This window comes from Cydia strobilella, chromosome 7 (genome assembly GCF_947568885.1).
Source record: "Cydia strobilella chromosome 7, ilCydStro3.1, whole genome shotgun sequence".
NCBI classification, from domain to species: Eukaryota; Metazoa; Arthropoda; class Insecta; order Lepidoptera; family Tortricidae; genus Cydia; species Cydia strobilella.
In genome coordinates this window covers 4,852,491-4,873,836 of record NC_086047.1, presented here as the reverse complement: position 1 = coordinate 4,873,836, position 21,346 = coordinate 4,852,491, and the positions used below count along the sequence as shown (strand labels likewise).

The following is a 21,346-nucleotide window of genomic DNA, read 5'->3' as shown; positions in this document are numbered from 1 at the left end:
TATACACTTTTTTGGGAAACAGGTTTTTCCTAAATTAATAAAAAAATAAAAAATAAGATGTTTTATTTTTCACAACTCTTTATTAACTTTAGTTTTGTCCGCCATGATCGTGATATCAGCAGCTTGAACCTTGAACTGCAACTTGTAGGTACCTGGAAATTAGAAATTATCTTTTCAGTTTCATGTTGTATTTTGAGTATGAATAATGTATTCATCCATGTATTCTTGTATGTATATTATTTATTGCTTACAAGATGGTTATAGGTTACATATATGTATGTCTGTTTGTTGAATTTAACTTCAAAGCAGTAAAACGGAGCTAGTAGGGGATAGGCTGTGTTAGACGGTTTGTCTTTGGATATTCTGGCCACATCATCACAGAAAATAAATAGGTAATAGTGACCCGACCACCAAAATGGATTTTTAAATATTCATAGTAAAATAATATTAATTTTATACTTACATCGACGTGATCCTCACAGCAATATTGTGTGTAACACTTGAAGTATTCCATTCCACATTTACTTCACGACAACACCGTCTTTCACGTAGGTCTTCGCGGACTCAAAATTTTGTGAATCATTCCCACAAGTGGGAATAAGGTTTTTGATATATTAACCCTTAAATGCATGATTTTTTGTATAACTTTTTAATAAATTGAAATAGATGTGTCATGTTGTATAGATTGAGGGAAAAATAAAGAAAAAAATCATAGTATTAAATATTATGTATTAAATATACGATGCATATATACATCATTATGCATTTAAGGGTTAAGCAATCAAAATCTACCGTTTAGGTATTAAAAATTATAAATCAAATCGTACGAAACTAGCGGTTTAACTGAAATTTTTAATTATGACAATTGATGACAATGACAACTTTGACATTACGTGAGTGACGGATTTATTATGGTTCGATAACTTTTATTATACGATGACTTTATTATATTCATAAACTAAGGTCATCAGTATATTTGTTGAAATATCTTCAATTCTTGATTATTATATCGCAGCAAATGTCGGAAACTGTTTAAAAACCCCATATCTCAAAATGGTTTTCGAATTAGAACATTTAAAAAAAATGAACAATCCTAATTAGGGGACGGAACATTGTCATAAGCAACTTACAAAAAGAAGTGAAATCCCACCAAAAATATTTTTCATGTAGAATGTTGCCAAGACGAAACCATAAGGCTCGCACTGTCAAAAAGTTGTCAATCTCTTGTACAGCCAAGCTTCTAACTCTACAAGCCCTAACTTCACAAAAACTACATCTTAGTCAAGTGGCTTGGCCGTTTCGTTACTACAACAAATATTGTATCAGAATCAGAATGCATTTATTCGTTATAACATAGGTACATTGTATTGGTCTTATAGTTAGAGCATATTGCGAACGCTATGGTTTGCCGCTAGGCGTACGAATTTGTTTACCTATATAAACTAAGTTAAACATGCGCCAGTCTAAGGTATTCATGCTTCCATAATCAAATCAATTACAAAAATAATAAATAAGAACAGAAAGATAATTCACAATAATAATAAAATTTAAAACAATAAATATTAAAGAATGTCAACAATGAAAATTTCAAAGAAAACTACAAAAGAATTACAAAAATAGGAAAACGAGCTATAAATTATTATCATTCAAGAACTGCTGTACACTATAGTAACATTTCTTGATTAGCAGTGATTTTAAAGTCTTCTTAAAATGTACAATATTTAATTCTTTTATAGTGTTCGGAATTTTATTATATATTTGAGGTGCCATTCCTAGCACACTTTTGCGCATCATGGCTGTTTTACATACTTTGTGGCATAAATCATTTTTATATTGAGATCGTACAGGGAGCTTTCGTGTGTCAGAAATTTTATCAAAAAGGTTTGGATTACATTTTACAAAGATAATGTATAATAAAGAATAATGAATAGTGAACAATTTTTCACCTTACGTCCATGTGATGGTAGCGAAAGAGAAACAATTGGAGATGAGAGTCAAAACAAGAGTCTATGCAGTGGCATAAGAAGGGTGCACCACCTCCGAGGAAATTCAGGGTATCAGAATCGGCCGGAAAGGTGATGGCTACGATTTTTTGGGCTTCAAAAGGAATTATCATGATCTACTACAAAGACAAGGGTGTTGCCATAACTGAGACATATTATGCAATGCTATTAGAAAAACTATGTGAAGCCATTAAAGAAAAAAACCGGCCAAGTGAGAGTTGGACTCGCGCAAGAAGGGTTCCGTACCATTACGCAAAAAACGGCAAAAACATCACGATTGTTGTATAGGAGCCCCACTTAAATATTGAATTTATTCTGTTTTTAGTATTTGTTGTTATAGCGGCAACAGAAAAACATCAACTGTGAAAATTACAACTGTCTAGCTATCACAGTTCATGAGACACAGCCTGGTGACAGACAGAGGGACGGACAGCGGAGTCTTAGTATAAGGGTCCCGTTTTTACAATTTGGGTACAGAACCCTAAAAAGGCGGAGAAAACTATCAAAGGGTGTGTTTCTGTTACATGACAATTGTGCGGCTTCGAATCGCTGGTCCACCCACCCTACAGCCTGGATCTGGCTCCCAGCAATTATTATTTGTTCCCAAATTAAGAAAAAGAACTATAAGAGAAAAAAAAGTGATGATGAAAAAGTTAAGGAGGCTATTTCAGCTCATTATGAGGGCAAAGATAAAAAATATTTTTTGATGGTGGTATTTAATAGAGGGTTTTATTTTTTAAATATATTGAAAAAGAAAAATACTTCTATTTTTTAATTTAATATGCAAATACTTCATTCCGCGAATATTTGTACCTCCACTCGTATCTTCATTACCTATTCCGCTTTAAAATTATCGCCAGGTCGGAAACATTTATAAAAAGCACGCCAAATTGTCAGTGTCGAACTGAAGGCAAGCTTTTAACGATTTTTTTGAGATGTTATGTTTGTGTATAGGTTACAATATCCTAGTTATCTAGAAAGAGATTTAATAGACGCTCGGAGTGTTTTTCGTGACCAATCCAGCGTATTAAACATATTTAAGCATGAAATGAAGCTTCTTACGGCAATGTGAACACATTTCAATAGCTATATAAAAGTATAACTCACTTTGCGGCGCAACACATCAACGTGTTTTCTTAAAACAGTTTCGGAACTACAAATAATGAACATAAAATGTACCTTTATTAAGGTGAATTTCTCTTTTTGGAAGCATTTTGAGTCCTCAATCGATGGTAAATTATAATTATTTCATGACGTGCTCGCCTGGCGAAACTAAGTTACGGAGATATTGGGGATGACTTTGACGTTTCTGTCGCAAGCGGCATTGTAGTAACGCGCGCATTAACTTTTTAATTTTTTAACAGGCAACACTATACATTAGTAGTGCTGCACGCAACGAACCGAAAACCGGTACGAACACAACACACGCTCTTGTCTATTTGAGCGATAAAGAGGGAGATAAGTGCCTATTAGTTCCACACATGAATCTAGTATAACTGGATCGGTCATGAGGAGTGGGGGAAAATGACCGAACGGGATAGTCTTATGTATCTTTCAGTAGGAGTAGCAGAGAAAGCGCTGTTATTGTTTGTCCTTGTCATAGTTTCACTTTTCCACCGCTGCCACAACCGAGGTTGTGGCAAACAAATAAGTACGTGACATGTTATGTTTGTTCGTTGCTTGTTTAATTATCGTTGTTTTGTATGAAATTGTGCTTTCTCTTATGAAATATAGTGATGGTTAGCGTTTTGAATGCTTGAACTTTGATAAAATACTGGTGAATTGTTCTGTAATCGGCTGTAATAGCCGCTCTGAGCAAAAATATGAGATCATAACCTTTCACACGTAAGTACGGTATTTTATACCTTCCTCTTAACGCAATATGTGAGAATAACATCGTAAAATTACGTTACACTCAAAGCAATGTAGAATCAAACGATTTCAATAAAAATATCACAATTATTTACGCAAATTAACAAAACATTATTTGTAAAATTATCCGCCCAAATTACGTAGGTAGGTAAGAGTCTGAGGTCAGCCATTTTTAAACTTCTTCTTAATTTAGCTGCATAACAATCATGTTAGGGATACCAGATGAAAATATCATAATTTTATGGGTAATTTTGACCTCGAAGTTTTTTCGTACTTCTAATTCCAAAAAATAAATAAACAAATGTTGTGAAGATTAAATGTGGTGTACATTAATTGGTGTGATTGCGATTTGTGATTTCTTTAAATTAAAACCCATAATACATTTTATTTTACGTTTTATTTACTAAACATGTTTAGTTTTTAACCACCTGCGCGAATTATAGGAGGTATTTCATTGTTTATACGCCTAAAAAGAACGGCCCATTGACATTTTATTTAACAATTTTTTAATACCGTCAAACAAGCTAACTTTGCCTCCAGGGTAATCGCCCCAACGTGATATCAAATATTGGGGTATTTTTTACCAATATGGTATCCCCACGTTTATGACGTCATCTATCTCTATCCCTTACGGGCGCACGCGTATAGCTGGTCTATGTAATGCTAGGTCTATGGTTCCACACTTGCGAACGGACCCGACGTCTGTATTATAAAATATAGTTTGTTGTCTCATTTCACACATAAGAGCTTATTACACTATCCTAATTTAGTGACTAACAAGAGGGACGCCGCTATACGTGAGACGCGATAAGAGATACATTCTATAGTTTCTCACGTATAGCGGCGTCCCTCTTGTTAGTCACTAAATTAGGATATTGTAATAAGCTCTTTAGACAGAGAGAATCATACTATCTTTGTCTTACACTAGTACTAGCACCCAAAAGAAAAGGATGAGTAGTTTTTTTTGTTCCTATTTACTGACAAGATTTGCTTGACCAACTATAAATAGACGATCTCGAAAAGAGATATCGCTTTCTCGCTCTTACTTATGGGTGCGATGGTGTGTTACGCCTTTACCATCAACCCCAAAATATTATTAGTTTATCCTAACAGAACAGTTAGGATAAACTAATAATATCCACAAGGTACCTACCTTTTCTTTACATATAAATCAGTGTTTTTTTAAAGATTATTAATTATTAGGACGAAGAACTAATTATATTTGTGACAGTTTAATGTAAATTCATACTTTCAGTTCATAAAAAGATTATTTGTAGTGATAGTGATGATTAATTTATTTTCATAAGGTACCTTTTCTTAAATGTAAGGAGCAGTAAGGAGCAAAGACCGTTATTATGTAAGTTTAAAGTGGCATAAAAAGTGAAATATAGTATTTAGTTGAGATTTTAGGATTTATTTTATTTGGATAAAGGAATTTCATTCATATGTGCTCGTAAAAAATTGATTGTGGGTTACAATAAAAGTAAAAAATATTCAATTTTGTTATTTTACATGAAATGTCAGAAACTACATTTTCACCTCTAAAACGATTTTTTTTTTGCTTAAAATTTATCTTAATATCGTTTTCTAATAGATAAAATTTAAAACTTGAGAGCTCATTGCAATCAATCGTAAAAATGAAACAACTTAATTTTTCAGGAATTGGTTAGTATGCACATAAATCAATCGATATCAAAGGTTTCGATTTGTAGTGCATACAGAACACTGGATCAGGCATGAGGGGTGGGGGGAAATGACCGAACGGGATAGTCTTATGTATCTTTCAGTAGGAGTAGCAGCGAAAGCGTTTGTTTGAAAGCGTTATTGTTTCTCTTTATTCTTTATTCAAACAAACACAAGTATAAGTTTACAGCGACCTACGCCAAGATACTTATACTGTTAATACATAGTCAGTATCATAAACATGTATACATTTTTCGAACTACGAGTATCTCTAGGAACTTAAATTAAACATACATACTACAAAGTTACATAGGTAGAGTTTAAAAAAATCCTGACACTACTTTGTAAGGACGGCCACTTGTCTGCGAATATGTCTGCGTTTTGGATTGAAGCTAAGAAGTTATTTAGTAATTCTATTGCTCGGTACGTGGGTGCGTTTGAACCGTGATAGGTGCGGACATTTGGATATGCGAAAAGGTTTCTGGCTCTACGTGCGCTACGCCCTACTGCAGCTATGTAGTTGTCTGGGGTAAAAATACGCATACGCTCCAGAACAGATGGGTTGTCAATTTGATTTCTTAGAAGTAGACAGTAGTGTAAGGCAAGCGTTTGCTTACGCCTTAGCTCGAGAGACTCCAACCCTACCATTCCCAGTACAAAGGATGACGGAAATAAGTACGGGTAGTATCCATAATACCTTTTGTAAAGATGTCTAGTAAATTTACGTTGGACGCGCTCGACCATGATGTTATACTTTGCTTCCCGAGGGTCCCATGCGATGGAACTGTACTCACAGTTTGTCACAGTCTCACAGTTTTTGTGTCACAGAGTTTTGTACGTTTCTTATAAACTATAATATATCGTTACACTTTCATGAATAAACGAGGTTTTGATCGCTCAGCATTACTAATTTGCCGTCGAAAAATTACCAAAATTGCGAAGTTTCCACAGGGAAATATTTCGGAGTCTCAAATTTAAACTGTCGTGTCGTGTTAATGCTTGAAAAAGGAGATCCATGGGCTCTCCGAAACGTGTCCTAAAAACAGCGAGTGACTAAAAACACGCGAATTAAACCGTAATATTAGCTTAATTTCGGAGACATGTTTTTACATGGGGATCGTAATATTATATTCCCAAAATGAAATTTTCCTTGATATCCTGTGAACATTTCCGGGAACTTTTGCAACTTATTGGAAACTTTCCGCAACTTTCACATCTGTACTCACCGTCCATGTGATCCACCCCAATGCCGCTGTCAGGTGTGCCACTTTCAATCTCGCTCATAGAGGGTTCCTTCATCATTATGGAATGTTCATGCTAAAAAAAGAATGTAAGTATAAGAGAAATATCGCCCCAACGCTCCTTAATATTAAATATCAAAGTAAAAACATCTCCCAGGCGCCAAAGATTTCGAAAGTAAAGATAGGCACAAACGCGATTTGCGCACAAACGAACAGGCCCACTTCGTAGGCGCCTGTTTCACCAACTTGACAATTAAAACCTGACATTGACTGTACAGTTCTGGGTATTACCTATGTAACGACTGCCGTAGCGTCAGTGTTTACTCGTTCACGATTTTCAGCATCGGGAAATAGGGAACGGGAGGCCAAACCTACTATTGACATCAAAATGATGTCATTTTGTTCTCATTCGCCCGTGCCTCTCGCTCGCGCTAATATATGTACGAACAAGTCCAAGCAAAATGAACGCACGAATAATAACTAAATGACATTAGATCGTTTTGATGTCAAGTTTACGTTTGGATTGGCCTCTAGGTCGGCTTTTATGATCCATCTAGTTTTCATCTAATCTTTGCTATCAATAAATACCTGGTTGCCGAGAAGAGAACTATTGGAATCTTCTTCGTCAGAGCTTAATGTCAGTATAACAGGTTCCGGATCTGGTTGTTTCCCTCTAGGCTTTCTCACTCTGGGTGGCTTTTTGTCTTGAACAGGCTAGATAAAAACAAATATTATTAAGCGTCACTCGCACAATTCCACTAACCCGGGGTTAACCGGTTAAACCTGGAGTTACCATGGTTACAATTTGACACTGGGTTAACGGTTTAACCGCTTAACCCCGGGTTAGTGGGATGATGCAAGTGGCGCTAAGTGATGATAGGAACTCTTCTTAGGAACGAGTCTTAAGTCCAGACTGTCCAGAGTCGAGTCCTTTATTGAGTATTTTTTTATCTTATCTTATAAAGACGAGCCTCTGAATAGACTTTCAACAATTTTGTAGGTTTATCTAAATACTTAATAGAATACGAGTTTCAACTTAGGTGAAAAACTGAGTCGATTATTAAAGCATTGGACTCAAAGGTCTTACCACAGTAGTAGTACTACCATACAGAAAGGACAATTCCTATAAATTAAATAATCATTTACTTCAGGCATTGCCCATAGCAGAAGATTAATAAACCCGAAGATTGATAGCAATTCAGGGTCGAATCATGTTGGCCCTTTCTAATGTATGGAACTATCTCTTTCGGCTATTTAGGGTTGTCAAAATTCAAGTCATTATCTTATCTGTGGTTGTGCACGCAAAGGGACGTCAAGTTGTGCCAACCCCTATAATTGCTCGGAGCAATGCTGAACCGAACGAAGCAGAGTTTGCCCGAAAAGGGGAGTGTCCTCCCACTGGTCTTACCCAACACTAATTATTAATTACTTTTCTGAACAAAAAGTTATTAAACTTTATGCTAAGCCGAACGAAGCAGAGTTTGCCCGAAAGGAGGAGTGTCCCCCCACTGGTCTTACCCAACACTAATTATTAATAACTTTTCTGAATAAAAAGTTATTAAACTTTATGCTGAGCCGAACAAAGCAGAGTTTGCCCGAACGGAGGAGTGTCCCCCCACTGGTCTTACCCAAAACTAATTATTAATTACTTTTCTGAACAAAAAGTTATTAAACTTTATGCTGTGCCGAACGAAGCAGAGTTTGCCCAAACGGACGAGTTTCCCCCCACTAGTCTTACCCAACACTAATTATTAATTACTTTTCTGAACAAAAAGTCATTAAACTTTATTGTTTATCCACCCTTTTTGAAACATGAACAATGGGAAAGAAGGTCTTACCGTTTTACTATTTAAATTCTTCACTGTAGTCTTTAATAAGTTTAATTTTATTCCATCGCCACAGCTGAAAGAAAACTCTTGTTAGTTAATGGCTCGAGCAAACATTATTATCACTTCTACTTTACTTTCATAAAACAAAAACAACTTTTCGTATATAAAAGTACTCACTTTTGTTTTTCTAAAATTAATTTCTCGGGGTCCTTTTTCTTTTGTTCTACTTTCTTACTTGCTATTGGTACACTTTTAGGTTCTTCAGTAAATACTCTTTTACATCTGCAATGCAATAAAAAGTTTAGTAAAGAAAGGATCTAACGTGTAGTGTACTTTATTATGGAAAGAAAAATAACATTTTGTTAATTGAATTGTTTAAAATTATGTCCTTCTCTGCCTATTGATTGACATTGGCAGTGCGCCCGTCTAATAGTTTGGTGCATTCTGTCCTGACTCAATGGCCAGCTTACTTACACTTTTTTTGGAAGCAATATTGGATGGACCAAAAAGTAACTTTGGATTAGCCCCAGATCGAGGTTGGTCGGACCGATAACGCTCAGCTTTAACAATGCATAACCCATGTAACTTGAACATTATGGACGCTGATTACCGGGTAGGACAATATTGGGTCGAGCTATACTTGGTAGTACATTATTTGCCTTACACTACTATAGTTTGGTAAGGGCCGCCTGTCAGAGCAAAGATGGAGATTAAATATATATATGTGTCGTTTTCAAGCAAAAGGTACCACTTTGTCGCTTGCCATAAGAACGCTCTGACAGGTTATTCATATAAGGATACTAACAAATTTCGTCCTTATGGTAAGCGACAATGTGGTACCTTTTACTTTAAAAGGTCACATATACTGATTTTTGTAAAGCTAGTATTTTAACCCAAAAAAGAGGGATTGATTATAATTTGTTTATTCTATGTTACTGACAAAACTTGTTTGCCAGATTATTTTACCAAAATGTATGAAAAATTTCGGATTTCGCATTTCCGTGTATTCATTGTTATTATTACGAGCATATTGTGTTCCACTGCTGGGCAAAGGCCTCCCCCCTCTTCTTCCACTCCTCCCGGCCAGTCTCTTAAAAAGGAGTCCAAGTTATCCCGCCATCGCCGACGATGTCTGCCGGACACCCGGGGCACCCACTCCGTGGTTATCTTGGCCCACAAGTCATTCGGCATGCGGCAGACATGACCAGCCCAGTTCCACTTTAACTTGGCCGTTTTTCAAGCTACATCTATTATTTGAGTTTTAGAGCGCAGCCGAGCGAGGGTACAAGACTATAGTCTATGCTTATTATTGTATTAAATCTACTGCGGATGGTGTACCGAGACAAACCTTACTGGTTTAACGGTACTTTTGTAATTAAGTTGCATATTATGTGTATTTACCTGATTAAAATAAATAAATAAATAAGAATAGTTTACCATAATGTATTTAAGAAAAAATACCTTTCGCAGCGACTGAAGTCAAATCCCGTGTAGCCGCAAGTCTTGCAGAGCGCGAGCATGCCGTCCACGTAGCGCGGCGGCGGCGTGTGCGCCGGAGATTCTGGGCTTTGACTCGCTGCAAGTATAAAGGGCCACATTAGGAAACTGTTTCACATATATATATCCAGTTGAACGAGTGATGATAGTGATAGAGAGCAGATGATATACTAAAGAGGCTGAGAAAATCATATTATAACTTTCTCACGCCAGTAGTCTAAGCTTTAATAATAATAATATAATTTCTTTATTCAGATTTCTATGATCCATTGGTTAGAGTACATAATTACTTAAAATCTATTGTTAATGTTTGTAAAAAATTAATAACAAGTACATTAAATTAAAATAATTAAATTAAAAATATAAACTTAAATTTGACAAAATCAGCTACCCATGACCATTAAATTGTTAAGATGTTTGTGCATGGGAGAGTCAGGCTTTTCAAGCTTTATTTCTTTATGGTTCCTACAAAGTCACGGAGTGGAGCTTTTTGTGCGAGATGAAATTTAGTTTTTTCATGTCATGTCATCTACAGCTAGAGAAACATTAATATAAATGGCACTGGACGTTTTTAAATTAATTTGATAGAAAACACACGCTTTTAGCGTGACAGTGGTCAGAATCGAGATAATGAAAAAAAAACCCGGCCAAGTGCGAGTCGGACTCGCGCACGAAGGGTTCCGTACCATTACGCAAAAAACGGCAAAATAATCACGTTTGTTGTATGGGAGCCCCACTTGAATATTTATTTTATTCTGTTTTTAGTATTTGTTGTTATAGCGACAACAGAAATACATCATCTGTGAAAATTTCAACAGTCTAGCTATCACGGTTCATGAGATACAGCCTGGTGACAGACAGACAGACAGATAGCGAAGTCTTTGTAATAGGGTCCCGTTTTTACCCTTTGGGTACGGAGACCTAAAAATTGACACACCTGCTAAATCAGGGAGAAAGGGCCAATTCTGGGATTGATGGGGTTGTTATAACTGCGTCAAGTGAAACTTGCAATTTGCAAATGGCACTACTCCAAATACTCTAAGCTCTTACTGTTTGTGTATTGCCGACCGGTCTGGCCTAGTGGGTAGTGACTCTACCTGTGAAGCCGATGGTCCTGGGTTCGAATCCCGGTAAGGGCATTTATTTGAGTGATGAGCACAGATATTTGTTCCTGAGTCATGGGTGTTTTCTATGTATTAAAGTATTTATATATTATATATATCGTTGTCTGAGTACCCATAACACAAACCTCCTTGGGCTTACTATCGGACTTAGTCAATCTGTGTAAGAATGTCCTATAATATTTATTATTATCATTGCACCAAGCTTACCAGTTTCAGGGCATGAAGACTTTTCTGGGGTAGACATTTCGCTGCTTTGAGGTTGCAAAGACACATTAGGCGAGCTTCGACTGCTCATATCGCCAACTAGCATCTGTTATACACAAACTATATCTTAGAATGTGAACTGTGTTTCTTTAAATAAAATCTACATCACACAAGAGGATTGTAAACGTCCGTTTACACCTCGCTTTTGTAGCATTTGAAAAATTGACAATCTTGACATGTATTTTTATTGAAAAACGCTTTTAAAAAACTAGTAACTGTTACTTATGAAACCAAAATAGTGTTACATATTTGCTGTATTCAAAAATGATTTTCAATAAAAAGACACGTCAAGATTGTTTACCGTTTTTCTAATGCTCAAAAAAACGAGGTATAGACGGTGCGAGAATTCGAATGCGAGTTTGGTCACGAAACGGTATTTCATCGATCTCTTGATAGTCGACAATATAAAAGCGTTTTCAGAATGTCCGATCCAATATCGGAAAAGCAGCTGATAGAGAGTGGCCATCAATGAATAAATAAATATAAAAAGGCACTGTATAGAATTTTACTTTTTTGTGGTCGTATCAGACATTCGAACATTCGATATCGAATCGGACAGTGTGAAAACCTGTAATATTTACTTACTAAGTCAACAAAGTAACATACATTACGGAATTAAAGCCTTACCGGATGGTTCTCCAGCAAGTCTTCAATTCTGGAAGTCGAGCCAACTGACACAAAGTAATCAATCTCGCTGCTTGTGTTTTGCATACATTGTATATGAGTATCTTCGGAAAATGGAACATTCACCTAAAAAACACAGATGCATGGAATATTTTGAAATTTTTGTATAGTCGAGTAAATACGGTAAACCCGTTTTAGAAGATTCTCAAGGGCCACGTCAAAAACGCGTATCAAGCGGGAAATCGTCTTAACAGTGATAAAATGTATTAAAACAAGTTGCAGAGGCGTATTAGGCCGGAAATCTTATTATACGAGATCGTATTAAGTGGGTCCTACTGTATATGAGTAACGAATAATTCTGATTGTGTCTCCATTCATACTGTATAAAAAATAACAAACTAAATACCTGTTCTAAAACCTCTTGAAGCGTACAACTTTCTTTTGGCAGTGTGAATGTGATAAGTCTCTGTTCACCATTTTGTAGGAATATCAACATTTTTGCTGACTGAGGTTCTGATGACTGCTCTGACGGTCCACTTGGTGGCTCATTGTTATCTGCGGGCCAAGTAAAATAATCTATTAAGCAGCAATGATGATGTAACCGCGCTTAGCATAACTTGTGTTCTCGTTCGCGACTAAATATGGAGTGGCGCGCGACAACGCAAGTCATGCTAAGCGGTCTGATATAAGTAAAAACCAGTTTGTCTTGGCTGGATCATACAAAACAGCGAGATATTATTGCAACAAAAATAATTTTCTGCTGATTACGGTTAATTTATAATGTAAGGTATAGGGAGTTGAATAACCAACATCCTATCACAAAGGATCTCCTTTGAAAACGGTGGGAGTAAAATAGTTCATTAATCACAAAGACCATCTGTATGGATACATCATATATAGTATGTCCAAAGAGGATATAATAAGATAGAGCGGTACTGTCATAGTAGATTTTGTAACCACAGTAAATTCACTGCCATCTATCGACACACCTTAAAACTAAAAATGAAGATTTATAAAAATGGATAAATGATTTTTTTTATTTGCATTAATTTTTTTTATGATTTTGACCCATGTTCTTTCACTGATATGCGTTAAAATTGTTAAATAACAAACGAAACCGTCAACGCCATCTATACGACAGGAGGCCAAAGCTAGTAGCGCCCTCTGATCGAGAATCAAATTTTCTTGATTTTCGAGGCACGTTTGTTCCTTAGACTGTGTCCATCTATTACGGAGTTATATCTATCTTTGTATATGGATGGTCGTATTTGTCTACGTGACAGCGTGATGAAGGCAGTGTCCGTCTCTTTCAATCGCGCTGAGTTAAAAAGTTACACTTATTTTATCACGTGGATAAGCCATCCATAATTCACTTGCTAGTACAGATGCCTATCATCAAGCATCTATACAAGGTAGCCTTCGTTTTAAAACAGGGTTTCACTAACTGACCTAAGTTAATTGGTGCTGAAAACTGTAATAGATGTCATATATTAAAGAAAAGAGAGCTGCTTAGAGCTGGTCAAAGACGCCTAGTCTTACTAAGATGGCATATAATCGAGAAATTCGGACGGGCACCGCCGTGGCGGGGTGGCCTAGGGGTTCATGGCGTTAGCCGCGATAGCTAAAGACGCCGGTTCGAATCTGGCCTTCACCACTGGAGGGCTTCGTCACTTTTTCTTTAATATATGACATCTATTACAGTTTTTAATTTATATATAGTAGTGTGACTACTTAAAAAAACACAAATCAAAGTATTTAATAAAATAATTTGATTTGTTCCCAAACTTGTTTATTCTTTATTGTATTGCTCATAAATGGCAGCACCAGTCTCTCGCTACAACGTAAATCCGTAAGGAGTTCGTTTAGGAGGTGCAAGCGCGCACTGCTTGCCCTTAGAGCTGGTCAAAGACGCCTAGTCTTACTAAGATGGCATATAGTCGAGAAATTCGGACGGGCACCGCCGTGGCGGGGTGGCCTAGGGGTTCATGGCGTTAGCCGCGATAGCTAAAGACGCCGGTTCGAATCCGGCCTTCACCACTGTAGGGCTTCGTCACTTTTTCTTTAATATATGACATCTATTACAGTTTTTAATTTATACATAGTAGTGAGACTACTTAAAAAAACACAAATCAAAATATTTAATAAAATAATTTGATTTGTTCCCAAACTTGTTAATTGGTGCTGGTTATTCAGCATCCCATTTAGGGTTTAAATCGTGTAAGATATTTACTAAAGGGGCCCACTGATTACCAGTCCGCCGGACGATATCGGCCCGTCAGTTGTTCGGAACTGTCCAATTTTTGTTCTAACTGACAGGCTGATATCGTCCGGCGAACTGATAATCAGTGGGCCCTTAAACATTACCATGCTGAGGCACTTGTTGTGATTGCATAGGAGGAACACGTTGCACAGGCCGTTGCTGCTCTTTGCTACGCACCAGCGTTTGGCGGCCATTATCCCTGTGAATATAATCAACATGTCAACAATATTTGTATTTACAATGATGGGATCAATCAACTTTCAGCACATTCCTTGTCATTGTGACGTGTCAAGTTACTAAAATCATTTAATTTGTAGTGAAGACTTATCGGCGTAAGCCACAGTGACATGGCAGAAATACATCAAGAAATTTTATAAAACAAGTTTTTGACAAAAAAATATTTTTTTAAATAAGCTTTTAGTCAAAAGTCAACTAATACTCAACGCGACAATTCTAACACACCCAAACACAATGAATTACGGTATCCATCACCAGATCATCTCGTACCATAGAGAATAATATTGCATTGTCACCCATATTACGCAAGTATGTGCAGTTTCTGGTCAAACAATGGGAAGTAGGTGTAATTTAGCTTAAAAGATTTGACCCGAACATACATAGGTACATTGCATGTTTAAAAGCTTGTAATAAATGTTAGTTACAAAAAAAATGAAATAAATGTTATTAAATCACATTTACAATCGGGTCTATCGCGAATTTAATTTGTTACCTTTATTTACCGACGTTTCGACACAGGTTTCACTGGTCGTGGTGGCGGCTAACTGACGTCCCAGCAAAATGTTAAAACAGAGATTTATGTGACTACCTCATGAAAAGGGCATTTAAAAGTTTGGGGTAGACATCACATTTTCAAACCACCCACTACACATAAATGTTAGTTATTGTCACTAGTCCGACACGCAACACACAACATCCGCGCACACATCCGAAGATAGATCCCTTGGCTTTAACTTCTGGATCACTGGTCCCCAAGTTGCCGATAAGTTAAAACCATCTTCCCTATTAAAATTTCTGGGGTGCTTCTTGATTTCAATCGCTTCTCGCACAACTCGAGGATAATAATGGCGTTCAGTGGAGACAACTTTTGGTTTATGAAGCTCAATCCAGTGATTTGCGCCGCATGTAAGTAGATGTTCGGCGATCGCGGACTTGTGTACTTGGCGATTTTTAACTGCCGCTATGTGTTCTTTCACTCTCTCTTGCACACTTCGTTTGGTTTGACCAATGTACTCACTTCCGCAACTACATTCTATTTTGTAAACGCCCGGATTTAAATACGGAATGACATCTTTTGGACTGCGTAAAAGAACTGCTACTTTGAATAACGGCTTGTATACAGACTTGATGGAGAATTTCTTAAGTACTGCTCCTACTTTGTCCGTTATCCCTTTCACATATGGTAAGAACGCTGGTTGTCTATTGACCTCTGGATGTCTTTCCGTTCTCTTCGGCTTGCGTTTCATCCCCCCTCGGTATCCATTATTTTCCAGTACAGCTTGGACATGCGCTAGTTCACTGTCCAGGTGCTCAGGGTCACATAAGTCATGTGCCCTGTTCACCAAGGACGTAATCACGGATTGTAGGTGCCTTGGGTGATGATGAGAGGATGCCTGTAGGTATCTGTCGGTATGCGCAGGTTACACAGAGGCTGTATACAGAGTGTGCCAAGGTGCCGTCCGATCTCACCATCAGATTGACATCCAGAAAAGGTAAGTAAGGATCTATCTTCGGATGTGTGCGCGGATGTTGAGAGTGTTGCATGTCGGACTAGTGACAATAACTAACATTTATGTGTAGCGGGTGGTTTGAAAATGTCATGTCTACCCCAAACTTTTAAATGCACTTTTCATGGGATAGTCACACAAATCTCTGTTTTGACATTTTGCGGGACGTCAGTTAGCCGCGACCACGACCAGTGAAACCTGTGTCGAAACGTCGGTAAATAAAGGTAACAAAATAAATTCGCGACAGACCCGATTGTAAATGTGATTTAATATGTGTTCAAAACGCGAGTTTTAAATGTTAGTTAGTTCCTAATATGTACTTGTATACTGCTGTAATTTGAGCTTACTACTACTGTTTTTTTTTTTCTGCGACAATAGCCGGGTCCACACAATGCGAGCATACGCGCGAGGCAATTTCCTCGCGCACAAAACGGCCAGTGTAGACGTGCCTCGGTCGAGGCGCGCGTGTAGTATCGACATTTTTAGACGGGCTCGCGTGCGCCGCCTACACTGCACGTCCCGGCACGTCTACACTGGCCGTTTTGTGCGCGAGGAAATTGCCTCGCGCGTATGCTCGCTATGTGTGGACCCAGCTAATAAATAACTTTTTTTTTTACCTAGGTTGTTGCAGTTGAGGCTGCGCCCCCGGCACCCGCATGCCGGGCTGGTGGATCCGCTTGTACTCCGCCAACGTCATCCTCTGTATTATGTTAGTTACCTAGGTTGTTGCAGTTGAGGCTGCGCCCCCGGCACCCGCATGCCGGGCTGGTGGATCCGCTTGTACTCCGCCAACGTCATCCTCTGTATTATGTTAGTTACCTAGGTTGTTGCAGTTGAGGCTGCGCCCCCGGCACCCGCATGCCGGGCTGGTGGATCCGCTTGTACTCCGCCAACGTCATCCTCTGTATTATGTTAGTTACCTAGGTTGTTGCAGTTGAGGCTGCGCCCCCGGCACCCGCATGCCGGGCTGGTGGATCCGCTTGTACTCCGCCAACGTCATCCTCTGTATTATGTTAGTTACCTAGGTTGTTGCAGTTGAGGCTGCGCCCCCGGCACCCGCATGCCGGGCTGGTGGATCCGCTTGTACTCCGCCAACGTCATCCTCTGTATTATGTTAGTTACCTAGGTTGTTGCAGTTGAGGCTGCGCCCCCGGCACCCGCATGCCGGGCTGGTGGATCCGCTTGTACTCCGCCAACGTCATCCTCTGTATTATGTTAGTTACCTAGGTTGTTGCAGTTGAGGCTGCGCCCCCGGCACCCGCATGCCGGGCTGGTGGATCCGCTTGTACTCCGCCAACGTCATCCTCTGTATTATGTTAGTTACCTAGGTTGTTGCAGTTGAGGCTGCGCCCCCGGCACCCGCATGCCGGGCTGGTGGATCCGCTTGTACTCCGCCAACGTCATCCTCTGTATTATGTTAGTTACCTAGGTTGTTGCAGTTGAGGCTGCGCCCCCGGCACCCGCATACCGGGCTGGTGGATCCGCTTGTACTCCGCCAACGTCATCCTCTGTATTATGTTAGTTACCTAGGTTGTTGCAGTTGAGGCTGCGCCCCCGGCACCCGCATGCCGGGCTGGTGGATCCGCTTGTACTCCGCCAACGTCATCCTCTGTATTATGTTAGTTACCTAGGTTGTTGCAGTTGAGGCTGCGCCCCCGGCACCCGCATGCCGGGCTGGTGGATCCGCTTGTACTCCGCCAACGTCATCCTCTGTATTATGTTAGTTACCTAGGTTGTTGCAGTTGAGGCTGCGCCCCCGGCACCCGCATGCCGGGCTGGTGGATCCGCTTGTACTCCGCCAACGTCATCCTCTGTATTATGTTAGTTACCTAGGTTGTTGCAGTTGAGGCTGCGCCCCCGGCACCCGCATGCCGGGCTGGTGGATCCGCTTGTACTCCGCCAACGTCATCCTCTGCCCAGTAGACAGCGTCAGCAGCTGCCGCTCGTCCTCCGCGTCCGTGTCCATCAGGACCTGGTGCGTGTGCGGCTGCTGCTCGTATGACATCGGCTGTTTAAGGATTTTTACTCTTAATTTAGACTAAAGTTGTACAATATCTTTTATAATAATCAAAACATAAATCCTTACAAACTTACAAAAATCATACACATAAAAAAACAACATTTGATAGTAATATCTATAGTTCTACTCTACCCCCAGCTTGAATTTTAGAATTTTCATAAGTTTTCGAGAAAAAAAGTGTTTCTAAAATGTTTCTGTCCGTTTTGTTACGGTCCCAGAAGATTGTATTGATGAAAACGTAACCAAATGGACCCAAAACATTGGGGATTTCTTTTTCTCGTCAAAGATCAAAGAGCTCGTTAATCTCGTGATTTTGAGTATACCCAAATCGCAATTTCCAATTCTAAAAGAAAAGTTGGGGGTACAATTTATCCCTAATTACCTGCTGATAGCCCAACTGCGGACTGTAGCTCATTTGCTGATGCGTTGAAGCCTGCGGCGGTCGTATCTGCGGTGATGGTGAATGGTACTGCTGGGGTATAGTAGGTTCGTTGACGGTGTGTTTCGTTAGTATAGCGGCTGTTATGCTCTCTTCGAGATCATCCATGTCATTAGCATTGTTGGGTTGGACGATGACTTTCTTCGACTGTTGCTGCTGTTGTGGGTGCGGGGAGGAACGCTGAGGTATCACAGTGAGGGTGTTCTGCATGGGACCATTCTGGTTTGGTTGTTGGACAACGTTGTGCTGCATCATAGGCTGGTTTCCTTGCGTCACGATCGTTCCTTGTTGGGTTATGATCCGCGTCGCTTGACTTTGATTTTGCTGGTTAAGTAGTTGTTGCTGGAATAGAAAAGTTTTGAAATAGGAGCCTATTGTTAAGAGGCAGACTTTTTGTAAATATAGTTTGGCAAGTCAGTGGAGCATAGTTATAGTGCATCATACTGTCTTTTTATTATTCTAGAATTATAACCACAAAAAGAGGTACAATAGTAGTTTTTTTTTCTACTGACAAAACTTGTTTGCCAGACTTATATTATTAACGCGGCATTCGCGCTAGTTTACCAGACTATCGTTAAAGTACCAGTGCATAGCCGTGGATGGAGGCGTATGTGTGTATATATGTTGGACTTCTCCGCAATGACCTTAGTGTGAATACTTACTTGTTGGGTGAGCTTTAGTTGATTAAACTGTTGTTGTTGCTGGTGAACTTGTTGCTGGTTCATAGCCTGCTGTTGGTTCACAAGTTGGTTCACGTGTGGGGAAAGCTGGTGTTGCTGGTGCGGCTGCTGCTAAAAAGGGAAAGGAATATGTGAATGTAAAGGAGAGAGTAGATGTGGATTCTGTTTTCTGATTATAAAGCTTGTTGTCCCAGAAAAAAATTATGCATGTTAATTTTCACAAAATCTTACACGACAGTTGTACGGTAAATTCTTCTTAGAAATGTAATAAACAACATGTATGGACGTACGTTTGCAGTTTTTCACTTTATACATCCAGAAATTTCGTAATTTTGTTGTAATTCCTACCATCAGGTTTTATACATAGGACTGTTATTAATTTTTAAGCTTTTTTCCATTTCGTGTTGAAGATTTCAACTGATATGGCGTTAGTTGTATGTTTAAAGAGTTTCTGCTTCATACGAACCCATTGTTTTTCAATCGATCATAATTCAGAGCAGTTGGAAGGAAAAAGGTGTTTTTCCACAAATTCGATATTATTGACTTAGTATCGCTTTCTTGGATAATGGTACATGGCCTAACCAGGCCAAGACAGAAAGGGCTTGTTGTGGTGATCTATATTCATTGACAATTACACAGTTACAACGGGTACAACATTAGACAGTTAAATACAACGGTTTTTTCAAACACTCGGTTTAGTATATGTCGCCAGTTACAGATCCGTTTTTTTATTTTTTTTATTAGCCTATTTTGGTGTCCCACTGCTGGGCAAAGGCCTCCCCTCGTTTTCTCCACTCGACCCTGTCATCGCCATTTTCCCACCATTTGGGGTAGAATGCGTCCAAGTTCCCAGATCCGTTAAAAAAAAAAATGTGCTACATTTGCAACAAAAACAGATCACCTGCCATACGAGAAACTTATAATTTTTTTATTATTATTTATTTATTTAATTCTTAACAATATACATTGTGTCGAATATTAATTCATGCATATAAAATGATTACATACATTAAATACTTGAAATAATCACATTAAAAATAATATATTCACAGTACAAAACAACAAAAAATTATTCTAATACTAAATTAATGACTTCTACGAATAAAATATTGTCAACAATTGATATTATAGGTATGTCATTCACAACGCATAAAATAGTCAACTAAAAGAACATAATTATTAATCTTAATAAAAAAGGTTACTATTGCGATACAAATTAAAATATGTCATTTACAAATTCATTGATAGAGTAGTAACATTTTTCTACAAGAAAAGCCTTTAATTTGCGGTTGAATACCTTACAGTCAGAGATCTGTTTATACTCTATCGGTAGTTTATTAAAAAGATTAACTGCCTGGTAGCTTGCTGAATGTTGTACAATTTTGAATTTAGGCACTAAACTATTTTTAAGGTCTTTTCTTCTCGTTGCAAGTCTCAAAGCTCTGTCGTAATCGCTTTCAGTTTCCTCCAAATTTTTGACTAGACCTGATAGGAGAACTAAAATATATAGGCAAAGCACAGTCAAAATTTTAAGTTTTTTAAAATGCTCCCTGCACGATTCCCACTGTGGTATTCTAACTATAATTCGGATAGCCCTTTTCTGCATCAAGAAAGCACTTCTAGTGTTATATAGGTAGCTGTTACCCCACAATTTAATGCTATATCGTAATTTAGATTCTATTATTCGAAAATGTATTCATTTTAATCATGTTATACTTGTCCTTAGCGGTTTTTCTATCAGGTCCGGAACAAAAATGCTGACTGGGTAGCGATTTGAAGTCAAATTTTTTTGTTGTAATTTTCGAGTAAAGTTATCTAGATGTGGTTTTCACTTCAGTTTACTATTTTGCATTTTTTTTAGATACTTTGTTTGTAGGTGTTTGCAACCGGTGCAACCAACAAACGATTTTTTCTGGGACAAGCTTTAATATTGGGATGTTCAAACTCCCAATTAGAAATGTACCTACTAATTTTCATAGTGATTTCACTAAAGAGTATTTACTCTTTCCTTGATATTATGGGGCTTCATTCTTAAACCATTCATTGCCAAACTACGCTTATAGCG

At 38.4% G+C, this 21,346-nt stretch overlaps 1 protein-coding gene across 1 annotated transcript in view; it reads right to left on the bottom strand.

Moving 5' to 3' along the window:
• The window catches only part of LOC134742789 (putative mediator of RNA polymerase II transcription subunit 26), a 44,818-nt gene that overhangs the window by 10,527 nt on the left and 12,945 nt on the right, over positions 1-21,346 (bottom strand). The window contains exons 9-20 of the mRNA XM_063675975.1: positions 19,185-19,392; positions 18,545-18,972; positions 17,972-18,150; positions 14,502-14,596; positions 12,544-12,692; positions 12,141-12,263; positions 11,457-11,559; positions 10,090-10,204; positions 8,806-8,910; positions 8,638-8,701; positions 7,388-7,513; positions 6,785-6,875 (exon numbers count right to left, since the gene is read on the bottom strand). Of these exons, the coding sequence (XP_063532045.1) occupies positions 6,785-6,875; positions 7,388-7,513; positions 8,638-8,701; positions 8,806-8,910; positions 10,090-10,204; positions 11,457-11,559; positions 12,141-12,263; positions 12,544-12,692; positions 14,502-14,596; positions 17,972-18,150; positions 18,545-18,972; positions 19,185-19,392 (1,786 nt within the window). The remainder of the gene's footprint in view (positions 1-6,784; positions 6,876-7,387; positions 7,514-8,637; positions 8,702-8,805; positions 8,911-10,089; positions 10,205-11,456; positions 11,560-12,140; positions 12,264-12,543; positions 12,693-14,501; positions 14,597-17,971; positions 18,151-18,544; positions 18,973-19,184; positions 19,393-21,346) is intronic.